The following is a 22,100-nucleotide window of genomic DNA, read 5'->3' on the forward strand; positions in this document are numbered from 1 at the left end:
GACACATTTGTAAATATCAAGGAAATAAAAAAAGTTGATGTTGTGTCTGTGAGACTGGGAGCTAGCTCTCCTGTGGGGAGGGCCCAGGAGGCTGCCTTTAGGCAGGTATCACACACAGTCATCAGATTTCAGGGTTTTGTGCTGAGTTATTTTGTGTGGGCAGGGCTGACATCTGGGGGGCAGATGTCACCCTCGGCCCTCAGGGCGGCTCAACAGTGGGATGGGAACTCCATCAGTGGAGAATGTTAACCATGGCCAGCTCCTGGCATCTGGCATCGTAATTACAGATTTTCCCCTTTGTCATGCTTTGCTCTTCTTTCCCACAACAAACATACACTTCCTTTAAAAACAAATCCAAATCAAGTCAAGGGAAAATATTGCTAATTTTGAAGTGATACTTGGCTTTCTGAGCGTCTTTCTTGACCCGCCAAAGGGAAGGATATCGCAGGGATGCAAAAACCAGGGGCTGTGCAACCTGAAGTGAGCTGCTTAACTTCTCTGTGCTCCACTTTCCTAGTTAGCGCTCATGAGGATCTAGAAATGTTCATACTCCAAGGAAAGACACCTGGCCCAGAGGGAGTCCTCCAGCTGGCCATCATTGTCCTGAAGCAGACAAGCAGCTGAGATCAATAAAAGTGTTCCCAAGTCTGCAAAGCACAGAGCTGTGTCTCGGGTCTCCTGCTCTGTCCAGCAGCTTTCCAGATACCAGTGCAGACTGTCCCCAGGTGGGCAGACCTGACCTGGGTCTCGACCACAGTGAGTGACCTTCTACTCAGAAGCTTAGTGGCCAATGGTGACTGTAAGCTGGTCTGACTTATCTGGGGCTGATGGACCTTGGAGCCACCTCAGGTTAGCCTGTCACCTCAAGGTTTACAGTCTCCTCCTGCAGCAACTAAAAGCCACTGACAAAAGAGTGGCACATGCATCACTGTGATGGCAGAGAGGGGAGCCCTCAGCTGCCCCTCGCAGTGGGTGTACCTCAAGCATCCTGATTTAGCGGGGACAGAAAGTGAGTAAAAACCTACTAAACATCAAAGAAACCTTGCAGGATCCTGTAACTCTGTTCACCCTGTAAGAGTCAGAGGAGAAGACCCACCAGACTGACCATCTCAAGAGATGCTGAATAGCATTTTCTAAAATTCAACATCTCATTTTAAAAAGTGCACACACTCACTCACATGGGCTACTTTCTTGAGATAATTTGGTACCTATGACAACTTCTTAACCAAAAGCATTGCAATTAATAGTAAACCTTTGTTTTAGCTAATTAAGGCCAGAATGGAAAAGAATGCCACTCATCAGCATCACTTAATAAAGGATGTAAAAGAGAAACAAAAATGATCAGCATTTAAACATGATACTACTGTGAGCTCTGGAGTTACCCAGCTAGATAAGGATGAAATAGGAGTAGCTGGTGCCTTCCAAATGTGAGCAATGGTTCGCCTTCTAAAAAAAAAAAAAAATGTGATACTACTGTAGATCAAAAAAGTCGAAGGAAGTAAAAATTTACTAGAAGCATTTTCAGTAAGGGTGATCCAACCAACATGAACTGGAATTTTATCTTCATTAAATTCAGATACTGGAAAATATATTTTTAAAGAATTCCTAGACATGTTTAAAACAAAAAGCTGGGAGAAGGGGCAGGAAAGGCCCTCTGTGGCTCTGAAACAGGAGAGCAGGAGGGAAGACACAGCACGGAGCCAAAAATACTTCAAATGTGCTGAGCCCGAGGTCGGGGTAGAGCTCAGCGGGAGAGTGCGTGCTTACCAGCAGGCACCAGGTCCCGGGTTTAAGGCCGAGCTGGGTGTTCAGGAGGCTCAGAAAACAAGAGGAGAACGATTTGGTATCAGCTATCAAAAATTAAAATATATACACCATTTAACCCAGCAATTTCACTACAAAGAAGTGGCCCAGGCTTATAAACTCCTTATAAAGTTCACTAAGATATATTTAAAAAAAAAAAAAAACAACGATCTGTGTCTGCAGGTGGAGGCCACCCGGCCCGCACCGCTAGGATCTCTGATGTCTGTTACTGAGTGAAAAAACAGGGTGTTGGGACAGTCAAATAGGTTAAATCCTATTTCCCGTCACCTTCTGGCACACTGCCAGATTCTTCTGGACGGTAACACAAAATGATAAACAGTTTAGGGGATTTAATTTTTGCATTGTGTCTACATGTTATTTTATTTTTTTAAATAGATATGTTTAGGTATTTTAAACACAAAGAGAAGGATAGAAGCAGCATTTCAAAAAAAGGAGAGAGAGCAGTGGGGAGGCACGTTCCCCACCTGCTGCTACAGGTTAACGCGGTCTTACCAGCTACAGACTCACTTTCACAGGCACTCGACTCAGAGAATTCCATCACACAAAGTGATCAGAGATGTAAATGCAATTTCGTGGGCAAAAGTGCTGTGAATTACTTACTTTGATTAAAAAAAAAACCTCAGAAACAAAAACCAGAAATGACCTAAATACCAATGGAAGTTGAGTAAGTAAGTGGTCTCTCAGGCTGAAAATCTACACGGTGATTAAAGAACCCTATTTTTGAGGAATATTCAGTAAGATAAGGAAATACTGGCAAGTGAAAATAAACAAGCAGCAAACTGTGTATCATCCCATCAATTTTACTGAAAAAATGTATAAATATATACACACTTAAGAAAGACCAAAATGTTAACGATAAATTGATTGCAAGTGGTTGGATTGTAAATGAATGCTTTTCATTGTCTTCTTTGTGCAGTTTTGTATCTTTCTATACTTTTTTCCACCATAAATTCATTTTATGATCAGAAAGGAACATTGAAGGAAGAAACAGAACAAGCGTAAGCTCGTGGGGGTCGGGGTTTACGGCAGGTGCTTGTCCCTGCACATTAAGGGGAGCAGTCCGGGAAAGCCCAGCTGGCAGTCCTGAGACCAAACCCCAACAGCCCAGGCACTGCCAGGAGGCGCCCTGCACAGCATCGCCCCCTCAGGGCCAACCCACTCTGGGCTCCCACAGCCCTGATCCAGGAGAGGCCAGAGACCAGGTGGACCCAAGAGGGACCGTGGTCTGAAGCTAACCACATACATCTGCAGGTCGCTCCCCAGAACTTGAGACACGATTTCTCCAAACACGGTGCGAAGACACAAAAGGCAGGGGAACCCACTGCCCTGATCCCACCGGCTTCCCCTGCTCCATCTCCAAGGTGACCTCGATCAGGCTGTCAGGCCTGGAGATGCAGATGAAGTAAATGGAAGACAGGAACAAGAATGCTGAAACAGACTTCGTCCTAAAGCAGAGGCAGGATCTGAGACCCGCCAGGGAGAGGCAGCAGGTGGATGTGTTGCTCCCCATGCACGTGATCACTTGATGGGTCACTCACATCATCCCCTTACATGTCCAGGCTGGCCCTATCCATGCACGGCCTCTCCAATCCATCCTTCCAGGACCACCAAGGACCTCCCGCCTCAGGTCACCTGCCTGTCACTGCCCCATCTTCACCCTGATGCCATCCCATGTTGCAGACGCTGCTACCAGCCCCATTCTGGACTCTTTCTCACTAATCACAAGGCTAGTGGTGATGAAGAGGTGCAGAGCCAGGCAGCAGAGGTCCAGGCTCCCAGCTCAGCCCCCAGCCTACGGCACCTTCCTGTGGAGGCTGCACTGTCTGCCCTGCCAGGAGAGGAAATGCCAGGCCCACAGAGGCTGTCCATGGGGCGAGGGGTCAGAGATGGAGACCAAGGCGGAGAAGACAGTGCGTGGCTGAGTCTGGATGTACTAGCCAGCTGTTATCCAGGGTGTGGGAAGGGAGTTAGCGGGGACCCTCCCAGGGCAGGGAGCTCAAATAGGGAGCCTGGAAACCACATGATAGATGGGAGCTTGGCTTTGGACCCTGGAGTGAGGGCACAAGGTGACAGAAACAATCACTGGGGGAGCAGGCCCTGAGGTACACATGCACCCACTACCCTATAGCTCACTGTAAAGCTTCTTCCAAGGGGGAGAAGGGGCTAGCCAGTCAGAGCTGGGGTCCGGGGGCCTGTGGGAGACTGTGGGACAGAGGGGCCAAAGACGAAACCCAGGACCCCACCTCTCGTGCTCCCAGGGAGGGCGGGAAGGCCACAAAGCCAGGCAGGTGAAAGGCACGCAGGATGCGGGAATCCAGGAAGCCAAATGTGACTCCTGACACTAGTATGAAGTGGGGGAGGGAAGGGGCCCTGCACGCAGGCAGCCTGCGACCTGGGATGGGAGGGATGGAGCTGCAGGTTCCTGCAGGGTCCTGGGCCACAGGGTCAGGGGAGGGGGCTGGAGACACTGGCCAGAGAAGGTGGGCCAGTGAGCCCAGGTGTGCAATTCCTCCTGGACCTCAGGAGCCGTGGGAGGAGCAGGGGCGGGTGCTGCTGGAGCTCCGAGGTCCAAGGGGGGACACTGAGGAGGCTGCCCAGCCCCAGCGAAGGAGAGACCCCTAACTGTGTGGGTTAATCAGGTCGAATCCAGGGGTCACAGGCTCCTGCCGCCGGTCAGCGTGCTCCGCCCGGGAAAAGCCCGGACCCTTAGGTCTTGTCAATCCTCCTCTGTGAGGAGTCCTGGGGGAGATCAGCTCTTGCCTCGGGCTCCAGGATGGCTCTGGACTGCCCTGGCTTCACCCGAAATTTGATGTTTTTGTTCCTTGTGGATTCTTTTGGGTTACGTTTGAATTTTTAAAATATTGCACTAATTATTGTTACTGTTACTTATCCTGATCCTGCATTTTGGACGCGTTTCAATTGTGCGCCTCACTCCCCTACCCCCGTTCCATCCCCGAGGGGTCAAGTTCAGTCAAGAGGGCTGGGGGTGGGGGCGCTGGAGGAAGAAGACAGCAATTAAATCCCTGTTTCTACTCTGGCAATATTGGCAATGAGGAAGCCTGAAAGTTGTCCTGTTACAAATTCTAGGTAAATGTATTAACCCACACATACTTTGAAACTCAGCAGTCAAGAAAGTAAGGAAAATGACCGGCGGCCAAAAGTGTCAAGACAGCAGGGATGCAGGCCAGGGAACGGGGCCACCATGGGAGCGGCCCGGGCTGCTGCAGTCTGAGGAGACCAGAGTTTCCTGAGTCCTTTAATGTTTCCCGGGCTCTCACAGAAAAGCTGGGGCCTGAGCAAGATGGGCAGGGAGGTTGAAGCCCTCTGGCTGAACCCCAGGCCCTGAGAGGCTCCATCAGCAAATATTGACCAGGGGAGACCGTGCACTGGGGAAGGCGAAAAAGCTGGCCTGTCTCAGACCCAGCTCTGTCCCGGAGGACCCCAGCAGTGTGTCTGCACCTGCCTGCCATCTGGGGCCAGCTTCCCCACCTGAGACTTCTAGAAACTGAGACCGGAGGGAAGGGGGTAGGGCACAGCCATTAAAAGAAAGACACAGCAATTAGCACCAAGAAGGTGGAAGATTCATCTCCCACTGGACCTCAAGCTTCAATCTACACTTATTAAAATACAATCACATGATAATTGGCCCTCCCATGGGGGCCAGGACTGTTTCAAGGCTGTGAGAGGGTGCGCAGTGGTCTGATTCCTGGGAATCCCCGCCCCTTCCCCAAAGTAGTTGGAATAATCCTGCCACCTGTTAGCATATGAAGTTACCAAGCCCATAAAAACTGACAACCCCGCACCTCGTGATCACTCTCCCTTCTCATCGTGACGGCCTGCACTCTGTCTCTGAAGTGTATCTCTCTCTGAATGAATCTACCTTCACTCAGCTGTGGCTCACTCTTGAATTCTTTCCTGAGTGAAGCCAAGGACCCACACTCAGCAAGGCACATCATAGGGACTCAACTGAGACCTGGGACACGGCCATCCTCTTGCTCCACAATTTTCCTGTATCAAAACCACAAGCATTTAGTTTAAAGCCACCGGCATGGCTGACAGAGGAAAGGCCAGTCTTCTTGAGGGAGTTCACCATCATCAGAGCTCTTAAGGGATTTCCAAATTAAGTTTTCCCAAATATGAACTCAAAAGCAAAGTCACAAAAAAAATCCCTCTATGATAAGGCACTACAAGTGAGACAGCAGGAGTTTGCTGCTTCCTGAAAAGGTTTGAAAAAGTGATGAAATTCCTTTCAAAGGCATAAAACCAACAAGGCAGAGAAAACAGGAGTGCAGAAGGTGGCAATGTAACCTCAGGAAACAGGCAATCAGTCACTGCCATGCAGACCCGTGAACACAAAATGATGGGGAAAGAGAGAATGTTTAGGAGGCACAGGCGTCAGTGGAAGGGCAGGGGCTGGAGCGCAGATTGTAATAGAAAAGAAACAGATCTGACTCCATATTAGATCTGCCTGAAATAGTCAGGAAGTCTATTCTCTAGACTCTGATCGTTTTCAGATATTAACACTCTTGCACTTACATAAAGATAACAAGTTGCAGGATAGAAAATACATTTGTTTTACTGGAGGTTTACAGGGACACCATGACCTGACCCACGCGGACAGATAACAAGAGCAAAGAATTCCTGCACCAAGAAGTCTGCAACAATCAACCACACCCCTCCCCTTTTAGCATAAAAGGAGCCTGAATTCTGAAAAGGATGGTTCTCCAGGACATTCGTCTGTCATCCTTTCGGTCTGTCAGCTTTCTGAATAAAGCCGCTACTCCTTGCCCCAACACCTCATCTCCCTATTTACCGGCCTGTCGTATGGCGAACAGAACGAGTTTGGACTTGGTAACACAACGCCAAGAGGATATGTGGAAAATGCGGTCCCAACTGGTGTCTGCCGTGTCCCTGCACACTGGGGCTGACCTACCTTGTCATCGTCCTCACAGGTCATGACATTGGAGGAAGGGATCTCAGCCTTGAACATCTTCCGGCAGTGCATGAGCTGCACCAGCAGGCAGCACACGGTCTTGAACTTCATCCTTCTGGCCAGTTTTATGTCCGAGAGAATCAGCCCTGGAAATACCTGTGCAGACGTGGGGCAAAGAGAAATGCTGTGAGTGGACACACTCGTCCTGCCTGTCGGGAAGGGAGCACGAATGTGACAAGCAGGGAGGTCACAGCCACCTGCTCAAGGCCTGCTGCTCGCCAGACACAGCAGGGAGCAGAACCAGCAACCCAGTTCCAAACACACAGCTCTCAGATACCCACAAGGCCTCTGAAAGCCAGATTGATGGTGAATCCGGGGTGGATTCAGACTCGTGTGGATTCAGGGACCTCTCCCAGCTGGGTCAGCATGAGGCTGATGAATGTCACCCATGAGCCCCCGGGGGCCTTCCCGCAGACTCCCCTTTTGCCTTTTGCCTTTTTCTCTCTCCTCATCCCAAACTTCTCCAAAGGGGCTGCTCCTTGTACAGACCTCGTCACCCTGCTCACCCCCAAACCGCAGCCATGCCTGACACTGGTGCTTGATTCTGCATGACGCGTAGGGTAGCATCCCTGCAGGGCACCGAGGCTCCCTCTCTGGCTCAGAACCTCCTGCATCCCTGCAGTGGCCCACAGGCCTCCCTCCTCGGCCCCTGCTCTTCGCTCCCAGGTCCCCAGTTTGACCCCCGCTGGTCACCCAAACCTCTCCCCGAGCTCTCCTCCCGGCCATGCTCACACCTGCAGTCTGCCTGCACACTGACTCCCTTTTCCAGGACTCAGCTCACCATGCCTGCCTGACCCCTCTGAGCCCCACTTCTCTCTCCTGGCCAGTGCCACTCCCGTCCACGGTCCCCATGTCACGTGAGTACCACTGCATCCCAGGGACCGAGAATGCACCAGGCAGCAAAACTCAAAAGTTTTACCTTGTATCCAACCTACTTGTGTCCTGAAGGAGCACTGGGGCCACCTGAGCCCAGCGCCCCTCACCTGAGCCCTGGAAGTGGCTCAGTCACCCTTGATCGTGTCCAGGTCACATTCCCTTGACAGAGTGACCTCCAGCGCCCCACACACGATGGTCACAAGCCTTTCTGTGTGCACAGATCTCTCAATTCATAGGGCACCCCACCCCTGACTTCCTGCAGAGGGTTCTCAAACCTGATTACAGGAGAGGCAGAGGGGAGGTGCAGGAGGATGCAGGATGGCCCAGCCCTTGAGGTCCCCAGGGCCTTGAACTCAAGTTAAGTCCCACTGCCCTCCCCTACTGCCCTCCCCACGTGCTAAGGCTGGGCCCAGGAACAAGGTTAGTGGGGACACCCTGCAGTGTGCACAGAGCTCAAGGCCTGAGAAGCAGTGATCTGAAGAGAAAAAAGGAGCCGTTAAGTCTTTGAGAAGGTGCAGCACAGGAAGGGTTCTGGAACCTACCTTTCGCCTTTGTGAGGGCACGATAAAAAAAGTCTCGATATTATGAGTTTTCAGAAAACTGTTCCTCTCGTGTTCATGGCCCGGCTCCACCTCACAGTCACCATTCAGGCACGCCGGGGTGGTCTTTGTGATGTGAACCTTCCTACAGAAAAGGAGGCAGAGATTTGGAAGGAACATTCAGGCAGAGGAGAGTAGGGGCCAGAGGGAGACAAGAAGCAAGTGTCAGGATTCAGTAGAGACGATGGGGAAGGAGAGGGCGGCCAGGTGAGGGGAGAAGTGAGGCCCCTCCCCAGTTGGCAGTCTGTCCCCGAAACCTGCAGGGTGGGAGGACCCGGTCCAACATCAGGCCCACGCTGCCTCCACACAACGGGGGGCAGGTGGGAACAGTACCCTGTGGGTGGCATTCACACTCCCCCAAGTGAGTTTTCTGGCGACAGAAGAAATCCTCACCGTTAGCGCAACCTGAGCAGAAATCGATCCCATATGACCTAGACACGCAGCCTGAGCTCCCGCCCCTTAGTAAGGCCTGAGCCTAAGTCCTCGCATCTCTGCACAATCTCCTGAAATCCTTGCCAGCCTTGGGGATGGGGGAATGGGGAGGGGCAGACATGCAGGGCGCCAAGGCAGGAGTGAGTGTCCCCCCATGGCTGGCTCTGAGAGCACTTGGGACTCTGTCTCCCCATCAGCCTGGCCCTGAACTGCAAAAGGGCCCCAGGCACCAACAGTCTTCAGAAATGAGTGGGTGTCTGCTCATGCATTCACTGGTCCTCCCTCCCTTCTTCCTTTGCTTCCACAACAGAGATGGACGGCACTCCTGCTGCTGAGCTGAAGGGCCCACAGGGAGACAGGAATGTCAGCCATGGCGTTCAGTACAGAGCATCCCAGGCCTGGGAAAGAGGAGGAGTCTCGGGCGAGGCGGCCCTAAATGCACATAGTGGGAACGGACGGCACCCAAGGTCCCACTCTGGACCCGCGGAGAAACTGGGGGCCTGGCTGGTCCTGAGCAGCAAGGACACTAAGGGGGACAGAGCCCCCTCACTAGTGAGCGCTGCCCTCACCAGGGGCGATCACTCACCAGCACGTGCGGTGGGAGTGGAGACAGTCAGCCATGGGAGTGCACCTTCCCTGGGGAGGGAGGGTGGCGATGCCCAGTGTCTGCCACCTCCAAGGTCCCTGGCACCAGAGGCCCACTTACTTATGAGACTGTCCTGTCCACGATGGCAGGGGTGGGGAGACATGAGGCCTGCGGCGGGGGGCCCACCATATGCTGGAGCTGGTTCTGGCCTGAGGGCCCCTGAGGGTGGGGAGGAGCATTTGCTCAGGATCCAATTTCACCTGCTTCTAGGCAGCCTGGAACACGCACCCAGCACACCGGTTTGGGGAAGACCAGGAGCTGCATGTGCTTGGGGCAGCAGAGCAGGGTGTGTGGTCTCCTGCTACCAAGAAGCTGGAAGCTGTCACCATGCAAGGAGCAGACCCCTCCCTGGCCTTGGCCTCTCCAAGACAACCACCCAGGGCCTATGGCCTTGGGAAGGAGCCCATGAACTGAGTCTCAGGAGTCCCAGCATGAGAGGGTGGGGTAAAGACACAGTGGTGATTCATTCCTCCCGTGGATGGAAGGAAGTATGGAGAATGGATGGTTGGGTGGATAAAGCAAGCAAAAGAAAAAAAATCACATTACAAGTTAACGCAAGAAACAGCAATCCTAAAGCGAGGCAAAGTGAGGAAACGGTGAGAAGCCTGAGGGTGGATGTCACCTCCTGGGGGTGGATGTCATCTCCAGGGGCCTGGGGGGTCTCAGGTTACTAGAAAACCCCTATCACTGCCCCCAACCCAAGGGCGGGGCAGGACCCTGAGGGATGCACATGCCAGGTGTGCCAGGCCCCTAAAGGCACTGGGGAGGGCGGGCTCGGTAGCCCCTGTCCCCACCATCAGGCAGCTTCCCAGCAGCCCCTCCCCGGCCAGCTTCCCTCTGCTCCTCCCGCCTCCCTGCCTGGGAGACCTGCAGTGCGCTGCCTCCCTGGAAGCACCCATGCTTTTGCCCTCCTGGTGCCCTGATCCCTCTGCTGAGGCCACCGCTGGCCCCATGCACCTGACCTGGTGTCCAGTCCTCATTTTGCTGCAAAAGAGCAGTGCTGAACACAGCTGACGGCCCTTCCTCCTCCGGGGGCACACTCCTTCCGGCTGCCCGTGCTCCCTCTAACCGTCCCCACCTCTCCCTGCTCCCCTTCTCTCAGGGACCTGGGGCCCAGGCTTGACCCTTCATCATCATCTCTGTCATGATTGGCACGGAGTTTCCAGGGCGTCAGTGCCCCGAGTGCCTGTGACCCCCCCCTACACTCAACCTCCGGCCCAGACCTCTGCCCAGCCCCTGACCGACCTCTCACCTCAGTGCTGGGGAGACCTGGCCTGACAGGTGATAAAGGACCCCCAGGCTCAGGGCCCCAAGCCCAGCTCTGTGTTGATTAACACCGCCCCGCCCTGTGTCATGCTCCCCTCTTCTGCATTCCCTGTAGTGTTCCCTGTGGCCCCCCAAGAGCATGAACTCCACCAGGGCCGGGGTCTGTCTCTGCTGCCAAAGCCCACCTCCTGGAACAGCGCCTGCACACGACATGCGCTCCGTAACACCGTGCTCCAGGCTGGCGGCATTTCTTTGGTGGTGGGTGGGGGACCATCTTTCAGAGATGGGTGGGGTGGAGGAGAGAAGGGAAGAAGCAGAGAACAGGGCAGGGAGGAGGCAGCCCCTCCTGCAGGTCTGGTAGGTGGAACAAGGGAAGAGAAGCTGGTCAGTCTGAACTTGAAAAAGGCGCTGGCCAGGCGAAGGGCCGGGGGAGGGGCTGCCTAGCGGTGGGAAATCTGTGCTTGTCCTGAACTGTGGAGCTGCAGGGCAGATGGAACGCACAGGACCTCAGCAGGGAGGCAGAGGAGAGAGGTGGGCAGCTCCTGTCACCACCTAGCCAGCTAAGGGTCAGGTATTTGTGCGGCACAGTGGGGCGGCAGGAGTGCTGTCAGTGGGCGGTCGCTCTGGCTGCCAGAGCGGGAGGGGCAGAGACAGTGAGAGGGTGCTTACAGCAACCCCCCAAGACCCTGTGCTGAAGGGTGGAGGACAGGGGAGTGGGGGGCTGGCAGGAAGGGGTCAGTGGCTGCGAGAGTCCCCCCACAAGGGGACGCTCAGAGGCAGCCCGGGATACAGACAAAAATGGTGTGGTTTTTGAGCCCATTTAGAAATGCTGTGGCCACTCCCATGGCTGGCTCAGCTGTGGTATTCAAGATGATTCTGAGCTCCCACCTCCCTTTTTCTGCTGTTGGATTCTAACTTCCATGCTTGCGACTACTGTGGTTCCAGTAAGCCTTCCTTTCATGTGGTTAGCAGCCGCTGTCCAGAGCGAGCACCGCTGGATCCTGGCTGTCCCCAGCCGAGCTCAGGGCCTCGGCACAGGGAAAGGGCTGTGTGTTTCAACCACCTCCTCTGAGGTCAGGCCGGGAGGGAGAGGGAAGGATGTGCCCAGAGGACGCCAGGCCTGCAGGGTGAGAACAGGCCGTGGGGTGAGGGCAGGCAGCGAAGGTCAGAGAGGCCAGAGCAGAGGGCGCAGAGCTTTGCCCTGACGTTCACAGGACGTGTGCAGAAGCGGACGTGGGTGTGCAGGTGTCTAACGCTCAACTCCAGCACCTGGGAGCCACTGCTGGTCTCTGCAGTAGATGTGAGCACGTCCTGTGATCTCCTCTAAGGGGAGGAAATCAGGATGGCAGGACCTCGAGCGTGAGCCTCAGAGCCCCCTTTCCTGCAGCCACATCAATGTCCTTCGGCCCCCAGCTAGGGGAGGAAGGGGAGCTTCTGTAGTTTTTTGTTTTGTTTTGTTTTGTTTTGTTTTTTCATACAGTATACTATGCCTCGGCTTTGTGAAAGGTTTGAAGAAAATGAGCCCAGAGAAGGCAAATGTAGTTAGAACGCATCAGAAGTGCACAGACCATTGAGAACTCATCCCCGTTCTAGGAGGAAACCTGTAACTTCCCCAGAGGGGCTCTGAAGCCACAGCACGTTCCCCTCAGAGTCTGAGAAAGAAGCCAAGTGCGACGAGGCCGTCAGCACTCCGGACAGCTCTGAGCCCGGCACACCGCCCCCGCCTCCAGTCTCCTCCTCCAGGGCCCTCTCGCCTGCTTTCTGTGGGGTTCATGGGGTCAGGTGCCTGAAATCAGCCCAGAGAAAGTCTCCTCCATGTTGGTGGGGGGCCAAGATGGCCAGGCTTCCCAGATCCCCACACAGAAGGTCGGATCAGAATCCCCCACACCTGCCCTCAGGGTCCCAGACTCACCTAGGCAGGCCGGCGGCTTCCATGATGTTGGCCAGGGTGTCACATCGTTGGACCACATATCGTACTGCCACTTGCGCAGGCCCAGGACCCCGCAGGGGACCCTGCCGGTGTGCAGCCCCACATGCATGTTCAGGTCCACCTCAGTGGCCTCGGCCACGGACCTGCAGCCAACAGACACAGGACGTGGGGATGGGTCCCCACTGTCTGCTCCCGGGACGGCACGAGGACAGGAAAGCCGGGCCTTGTGCTGCCCCTGCTGTGAGGCCGGGCATGGTGCCCAGAGAAGGAGCATGGGGGTCTCCTGACCTCATCAGCCCAACCCCTGAACTATGAACTGCTCCGGGCTGGCTCCCTGCACCTCCCTGGCCACTGGCCCTCTCACAATGCATCAGACCCCCCCTTTCCCCTCCCCACCCAGGGCAGCCCTGAAGGGAAATGAGCCCAGGGTTCCAATCCCAGGACCCCAAGCCATCTCTGTGCACCACTGCCCTGGGCAGGGTGCTCACGCCTGCTTGCTAGCCAAAGGCCCGCATGAGAGCCACGGGGAGCATCTAACAGTCCCAGAAGCCCTGGGAACAGGCAAGCTCTGACCCTGGGCCCCTGACTGAGAGGGTGGGCTGCAGACCCAGCCTGCAGGGTGGCCCAAGGCTCTGCAAACCTGCCTTGAACAACAGATGGACTCCGTGGGCTGCAAACTGTGTCTCAGTCACTTGTGGGAGAAACAAGATAATGTGCAAACGCCAAGATCAGACTGCAGGGCTCGGCACGCACCCCACCTCCCCAGCCACTCACGACCCTGGGCTCCAGCCCCAGCTGGGGACACAGCAGCTCCAAGTCCTCCGGCGAGGCCCCGGGCGCGACCACCCTCGGAGGTGGGGGCAGCATCCCAGGAGCACTTGCGCAAGGTAATGGGAGATGGCTTTAAAGGCTCCTTGTAAAGAGATTCACCGCAGTGGTGGAGGAGGGTTGTGCTCAGAAATCCTCTCAGGGGCCCCTGAGGGCGCCCCACACAGTTCCTCCAACTCCACGACGCCCACAGTGAAGTGAAAGCAGGAGGCGCATGACACGCCTTTGGTGGCACAGTCAGAGCTCAGGGCACGCACCACGGCCACAGTGATGCCCTCTGATGCTGTTTTCCTGTATTTTCCACTTTTCCCCCAAAAGGCTTATTCCTGGGGACATGAAACAGCTCGTTCCTATTCCACCGACGGATCAGAGCCCACGCCTCCTCTGTGGACACTCACTCTCTGGCCACGATCCCCACCCTAATCTCCAGGGCAGGGGCCAGACAGCAGAGAATACCCTGCAGCCCAGAGCTCTCATCATCCATACTGTCCAACCCTATGTCTGCCTTACCCCTTTTTCCCGTGGAAACCCTGATAAAGCCCAGGCCACGCTCTCCCAGTTCCCTCTGCTCCCCTGTGGCCCCGGGAGGCCTGGCGTGACCCTTCCTCTCCAGGACTGTGAGTGACAGAGTTGCCTTCTATGGCATGAGCCTCTATGTCGTCTCTTTGTCACCTGCATAAGTTAGAACCCAGCTCTGAGCAGCTCACAGGACCGGGATGTCGGCACCAAGGCATGAGCCTCTGAACCAAGCCCGGGGGGGAAGCCTCCTGAGGAGGAGGAAGGACGGCATACGGGAAGGATGGACGTGAACACACCTGAGTGTGCTTGGAACTCTGGGTAGGGAGCTCCAGCCCACAGGCCACCTTCTGGGGTCCCTTTCAGAAGCATCCCTAATAACACAGATTAACTGAAAAATAATGCCCTCACCAACACAGGTCATAACAGCCATCTTTCAGGAATTGAAGGTTCAACACAATGGCCAGGTCCCATGATGAAGCAGATCAGCCACCCGCACTGTCCAAAATCCCATGCGTCCCTTGTGCTGTGCCATGTGACAGCCACGTCGGGGCAGAGGACTGACAGCAGTGTGACCCACTCTCACTGGGAAACAGTCCTCGAAGGATTTCTGGGGTCGTGACCAGAGCTAAGGACTGTGTTCTCATCTGTCTGTCACCCCTGAGAATGGGGCCACGACTAGCCCCTGGGGCCCGGCTGAGAAGAAGTCCACTGGCACTCAGGCTCGTCTCTGCCGCTGACACACCGAGGACTCTCGCTGCTCCGCAGCCTCCTGGAACCAGCCAGAGGGAGGGCTGCTGTGCCCGGCCAGTTCCCTTGCCCGCTGAGAAAACTGACATCCAGAGAAGGGCCTCGTTCCTGACAGGTGGTGGTAGAGCAAGGCTGAGCCCAGGACAGGTGTTGTTCCATAAAGTCAAAGGATGTGGCCAGTGCCCCAAATACACACGGACTTCAGAGCAAACACAGATCTAAAATGGATCTAAAATGGGGGAAATGTCAAAGACTCAGTGCGTATCTGTGGCCCTTAGCCAGGGATCGGGGCAAATAAACCGTCAGCTCCTACGAAGACAAAGACAAACACACTGTGTTTGTCTAACTGCCCGGCAGGGACCTTTTAAAGGAAGCTGTGTTTGGATCACCTGCCTGTAATTTCCAAGCCTGTGCTCATGGGGTCACCACACCCTGCACCCTGGGCACTCGGACACAAGACAGGCACGTCTCAGGTGCTCCTCAGAATAAGACGCAAGCAGATTAAAACATGTGTGTTTTAGACATTCATGTCTAAAACACACATGAATGCACAGAAGAAAAGAGGAAAAAAGCAATAAATTAGAAGGGAACGAGGCCATCTTAATTTTAAGCCTCCTCACAGTTACATCAACAAGAAGAGAAAAAAAATCCAAACTGAACTTTAGAGATGAGACTGTAATGTCAGGGACGAAAGCTGTACCGGATGGAGACGTGGCAGGTTATTCGGTGCAGATGCAAAGATCAGTGAACTTGACGGCACAGCCGTACAAACTGTCCAAAATGAAACGGAAAGAAAAAGACATACGCCCACCCCACCCACAAATAACAAAAAGATACTCATCCTGATGCAGGTGGAACTGATGTCCCTAGAGGAGGGGGAGGGGCAGAAAAAGTATGTTAAAGGGTAATTGAGGGGTTTTCCCCCAAATACTGTGAAACTATAAGCCTACAGATGCATGAAGCTCACTAACCTGCAAGCACAAGACACATGAAGAAAACCACAGCAAGGCACATCAAAATCAAACTGCTTAAAACCAGTGACCAAGACAGAATCTTAAAAGCACACAGAAAAAAGACATATTTCATACAGAGGAACAAAGCTGACAGGAGACTGCTCGCTGACTATCATGTGAGAAACAATATAGCAGCATCTTTAAAGTTCTACGGGGAACATCTGGGCACCTAGGATTCTATATCCAGCAGAAAGAAATTCAAAAAGAAAAATAAAGGCAATATAAAGGGTTCTTTCAGAAATATAAAAGCTGAAAGAGTTCATCACCAGCAGACACACACAGTAAGAGCCGTTATAGGAAATTATTTAGACAGAAAAAAAACAACATGGAACTATGGCACATATAGACTACCCTGAATAAAGAACGAATGAAGACACACAGAAATGGAAGCCCAAGGAGTAGGTATGTAGTAGAAAAGAACAAATCTGACTCCATATTAGATCTGTTCCTTTGGCTTTAACCCTGTGCCCTGTTTCCTGGCTCAGTCTTGCTGGTTCTGCGCCTTTTGTAAAACAATGTTGCCTAGAGCCTGAAACAGACAGGAGAGCCTATTCTGAAGGCTCTGACCTTTAAGGATACTAACACTTTTCCATTCATATAAAGATAACAAGTTGCAGAATAGGAAATAACATTTGTTTTGTTGGAGGTTTTACAGGGACACCCTGACCTGACTGAGGTGGATGGCTGCAAGAACAAAGAATTCCAAGAAGAATTCCTGCACCTAGAAGTTTGCAACAACCAACCACACCCCCTCCCCTTTTTAGTACAAAAGGAACCTGAATTCTGACTTGGGGAAGATGGTTCTCCAGGACATTAGTTGGCCATCTCCTTGGTCTGCCAGATTTCCCAAATAAAGTGTTTATTCCTTGCCCCAACACCTCCTCTCCCAATTTATTGGCCTGTAGTGCAGCAAGCAAAACAACTTTAGACTTAATAACAGGTATGAAAGACTTATTTCAATCTCTTTAAAAGGGAACTGGTTGTGTAAACAAACATAGTAATATTGTAGAATGGAATTCCTAACAAGAAAAAGTGAAATGTATAGCAAGAAGTTCACAAATGCCAAAAAGGAAGTAACAAACACATGTCACGTGACATGCCTTCAGATACTGTAGGTGATGTGTGCAGTATAATAAACCCCATTAAGAAGATGGTTGTAAATTAAAGATATCCCTCCCAGGCACCAAGGCAACCACTAAAACGACAAAACAATTATAACCAATAAGCCAACAAAGGAAGCAAAAATGGAGTCATAGAACACAGTGGACGTTAAAAGTATCAGAAACAAAAACAAGCAAAACAAAGAATGGACAAGACAAACCAAAAGCAAAAAGCAAGATGAGAGACTTAAACCTGACCACAGCAGCAGTACAGATACTCTAAACATTCCCAACTAAAATCAGAGGTTGTCAGATTAAATTAAAAAAAAGGAAAATCAGGCACTTTAAACACTTTAAAAAACACAAACAAAAATAAAAGTATAGAAAATGATACACCTTCTGACAGTAATCAAAGGAAAGTTGGAGTAGCTGCATTAACATCAACGAAAAGCAGATTACCAGGATAAAGAGGGTCATTTCTTAGTGATAAGAGTTAATTCATCAAGTGGACTTTACAATCCTACATGTTTACAAATGGAGTAACAGAGCTTGAGAGTACGTGAAGCAAAACCTGATACAACTGGAAGGAGAAACAGGAAAATTTATAACTATGTCAGAGAGCTCACTATCCCCTCTCTGTAACTGAACACGTAGCCAGGGTATCAGTAAAGATACAAAAGCCATGAAGAGCCCTATCAACCAACTGGCGACCCAGGAATCCCACTCCTGGGCTTGTACCCAGAAGGAAATCTACTTCAGGATGACACCTGCACCCCAATGTTCATAGCAGCACTATTTACAATAGCCAAAACATGGAAACAACCTAAATGTCCATCAACAGGTGACTGGATAAAGAAGATGTTGTATATTTATACAATGGAATACTACTCAGCCATAAAAACCGACAACATAATGCCATTTGCAGCAACATGGATGATCCTAGAGAATGTCATTCTAAGTGAAGTAAGCCAGAAAGAGAAAGAAAATACCACATGAGATCGCTCATATGTGGAATCTAAAAAACAAAAACAAACAAACAAACAAAAACAAAGCATAAATACAGGACAGAAATAGACTCATGGACAGAGAATACAGACTTGTGGTTACGGGGGGGGGTAGAGGGTGGGAAGGGATAGACTGGGATTTCAAAATTGTAGAATAGATAAACAAGATTACACTGTATAGCACAGGGAAATATACACAAAATGTTATGATAAATCACAGAGAAAAAAATGTGAGAATGAGTGTGTATATGTCCATGAATGAAAAATTGTGCTGAACACTGGAATTTGACACAACACTGTAAAATGATTATGAATCAATAAAAAATGTAAAAAAAATAAAAATAAAAATAAAAAATAAATTTGTGAAACATGAAAAAAAAAATAAATAAATTTGTGAAACATTAAAAAAAAAAAAAAACAACTGGCCTAATTTTATTTACAGAGCATCCAGAACACAAGGATTCTACAAAAGCAGGATATACATTATTTTTAAGTGTCTATAGGTCCCTTTACCAAAGTAGATCATATCCTAGGGCATAAATTGAAGGGGATTCAAATTTTAAAAGTATGTTCTCTAACCACAATAAAATTAAATTTGAAGTCAAACACAGAAACATCTTTGCAAAACCCTTAGAGAAATAAGCAAACAACGACAAAATCCTCATAATCCACGGGTCTAAAAAAATCAAAAGAAAAATTATAAAGTATTTAGAACTGAGTAAGAATAGAAACACAACATATCAGAAATTTGGGATACTGCTAACGCAGTACTCCAGGGGAAGTTCACAGCACTAAGCACTTACACCAGCAGAGACAAAAAGATCAAAAATCAATGACCTCAGCTTTTACCTTAAGAAATTACAGAAAATCAAAACCAAAATTAGCAGAAGACACTAAATACTAAAAATCAGAAAGGATATTAATAAAATAGAAATAGAGAAATATATTAATTTGCTCAAAAGCAAATTCTTTTTAAAAAAACTCAACAAAATTGATAAACCTTTAGCCAGAATGATGAGGAAAGAAAAGAAGAAACAAATGACCCAAAAGCAGGAATGGGAGAGGTGCCATCATCACAGATTCTACAAATATTAAAAGGATAACAAAGCAATAATGGGAACAACTTTGTTCTAGTAATTTTTACAACTTAGATTAAATGGACAGGTTCCTTAAAGGTTAAAAAACACCAACTACATTCAAGAAAAGATTAAATAACCTGACTAGCCCTATTTAAAGTAATTGAATTTGTTTTAAAAACTTCCACAAAGAAAATTCCATGCACCAATGAATTCTATCACACAGTTCTATACAAACTCTTCCCAAAAAAATTGAACAGGAGGAAATAATCCCAAACTCATTTGTATAAGATCAGCTTTACTATGATACCATGTAAAGACAACATGAGAAAAAAAGCCACAGACTTATCCTTCAGACCAAAATGGAAAAAACCTATACAAAACTTTTAGCACACATAGTACACACTAACATACATATATACACAGAAGCACACTCATACCCATGTGCACACACACACACCTAACACATCTTCTACTCCACTCAACCCACCATGAGGCTCCAATGTGTGCAGCACCTGTTCTCTGGAGGCGTGCACTTCTCTTGATGAAAGTATTTTATCCAGCATCCCAAATGCTAGTATATGTCCTGGTGAACGAGCAAAGTAGTGAATAAGAAGGGAAATCTCTTACACACCAACAAACTGAACAACCTAGAAGAAATGGGTCAATTCCTAGAAACATACAACCTACCAAGGTTAAGTCAGGAAGAAATAGAAAAATCTGAACAAAACTACTGTTAGGAAGGAGACTGAATCAGTAATTGAAAACCTCTCAACACAGAAAAGCCCAGGACCTGACTGTTCCACAGGTGAATTCTACCAAACACACACAGAATAATTCATACCAATTCTTCTCAAACTCTTCCAAAAAGTAGAAGAGAAGGGAACCATTCCAAACCCATTTTATAAGACCAGCATTGCCCTGATATGAAACTGGACAAGGATGTCTTAGGAGAAGAAAATTACAGGCCAATAGCCTGATGAACATAGATGCAAAAATCCTCACCAGAAAAATCTGCAAACCAAATTTAGCAATGCATTAAAAGGGTCATACAGCATTATCATTCCAGGGATGCAAGGATGGTTCAACATGCACAAATCAATCAATGTGATCAGCCTCATTAATAAAATGAAGAATAAAAATCATACAGTCATCTCAACACAGATACAGAACAGACATTTGATAAAATTCAATATCCTTTCACAATTAAAACTCTCAAAGTAGGTATAGAGGGAACATAACTCAACATAATAAAGGCCATGGATGACAGTCCTGTGGCTAACATCATACTCACCAGTGAAAAGCTGAAAGTGTTTCCCGTAAGATCAGGAAACAAGACACGGATGTCCATTCTTGGCACTTTTATTTAACATAGTTTTGAAGTTCTAGCCAAAATATTTAGGCAAGAAAAAGAAATAAAAGACATCCAAATAGGAAAAAGAGAAAACTATCTCTGTTTGCAAATGACATGACATTATACACAGAAAACCCTAAAGACGCCATCAAAAAACTGTTATAACTAATACATGAATTCAGCGAAGTTGCAGGATACAAAATCAATATATAGAAATCTGTCTCATTTCTACATACTAACAATTAACTATCAGAAAGCACAATTAAGAAAACAATCCCAAACCGAAGGAGTAGGAATATCTGCAAATGATGTGACTGACACAGCCTTCATTTCCAGAATATAACAACAGTTCATACAACTCAGTAACAAAAAACAACCAACCCAATCTGAAAATGGGCAAAAGAGCTAAACAAACATTTCTCCAGTGAAGACATACAAGTGGCCAATAGGCACATGAAAAAATGCTCAATAACACTAATTCTCAGAAAAATGCAAATCAAAACTACAATGAGGTATCACCTCACACCAGTCAGAATGGCCATCATTCAGAAGTCCACAAATGATACATGCTGGAGAGGGAGTGGAGAAAAGGGAACCCTCCTACACTGCTGGTGGGAATGCAGTTTGATCCAGCCATTATGGAAAACAGTATGGAGATTCCTTAAAAAACTGAAAATAGACTTATGCTATGATCCAGCAATCCCATTCTTGGGCATTTATCTGAAGGGAACTCTAATTCAAAAAGATACCTGCACCTCAATGTTCATAGCAGCACTATTTACAATAGCTAAGACGTGGAAACAACCTAAATGTCCTCTGACAGATGCCTGGATAAAGAAGCTGTGGTATATTTATATAATGGAATACTACTCGGCCATAAAAAAGAATGAAACAATGCCATTTGCAGCAACATGGATGGACCTGGAGATCATCATTTTAAGGGAAGTAAGCCAGAAAGAGAAAGAAAAATACCATATGAGATCACTTATATGTGGAATCTAAGAAAACAAAAACAAAAAATGAACTTATTTACAAAACAGAAAGAGACTCACAGACATAGAAAACAAACTTATGGTTACCAGTGGCAGAAGGGAGGCACGGTGAAGGGATACACTGGAAGTTTCTATATTTGCAGATACTAACACTATGTATAAAATTGGTAAACAACAAGGTCCTACTTTATAGCATAGGGAACTTTATTTGATATCTTATAATAGCCTGAAAGGAATATATATGTGTGTGTGTGTGTGTGTGTGTGTGTGTAACTGAATCACTATGCTGTACATCAGAAATTAACATAACATTGTAAACCGACTATACTTCAATAACAAGAAAGAAAGAACTCACATTTACAACTGCATCAAAAAGAATAAAATACCTACAAATAAATTTAACAACAACAACAACAAAAAGGCAAATCTTCAATTTCAGGAGACACATGGAATACGGAGACATCACCCTGGGTAGTGGTGCACATGGAAAGGGGTAGTGGATGTCACAGGTGGGACAAGGGCTGATGAGACCCCACCAGGGCCAGGGTGAGGGCATGGGCCTCGAGCTCGAGGTGACACACAGCAGCTGCTTTAAAATGGAAGAAACTGGCAAAGTGACAGATGGAGTTGTACTCTAAGGAGATAAAGAAGGAAGAGGACAGGACAGGGAGCCTCCAGGTCACACATTTCATCCTGAGAACAAAGGCCCACACAGAGCCTCCCCCGGGGACAGCATCTCCACCCATGCCCTCCTACCCAGCTCAGGGAGGCCCATCTCTCCAGCCCCGGATGGGGCGGGCCCCATGTCTGCTGACAGGAGGCAGCACGAGAGGGCCAGCTGGTGGAATGCCTGCCTCTAGGAGCCCTGCATCCATAAAAGAAGAAAGTGATCAGTGGACTG

General features: G+C 49.4%; 1 protein-coding gene and 1 pseudogene across 1 annotated transcript in view; both read right to left on the reverse strand.

Annotated features, from left to right (window-relative positions):
• The window catches only part of LOC107035221 (adenylate cyclase type 1-like), a 46,702-nt gene extending 32,824 nt beyond the window's left edge, over nucleotides 1-13,878 (reverse strand). Inside the window, 5 exon segments of the mRNA XM_072940840.1 lie at nucleotides 6,758-6,913; nucleotides 8,236-8,377; nucleotides 12,549-12,586; nucleotides 12,589-12,709; nucleotides 13,793-13,878. Coding sequence (XP_072796941.1) covers nucleotides 6,758-6,913; nucleotides 8,236-8,377; nucleotides 12,549-12,586; nucleotides 12,589-12,709; nucleotides 13,793-13,878 — 543 coding nt within the window.
• The window catches only part of LOC102526683 (E3 ubiquitin-protein ligase HERC2-like), a 224,239-nt pseudogene that overhangs the window by 109,891 nt on the left and 92,248 nt on the right, over nucleotides 1-22,100 (reverse strand).

The sequence above is a fragment of the Vicugna pacos genome, chromosome 17 (assembly GCF_048564905.1).
Source record: "Vicugna pacos chromosome 17, VicPac4, whole genome shotgun sequence".
Classification (NCBI taxonomy): domain Eukaryota; kingdom Metazoa; phylum Chordata; class Mammalia; order Artiodactyla; family Camelidae; genus Vicugna; species Vicugna pacos.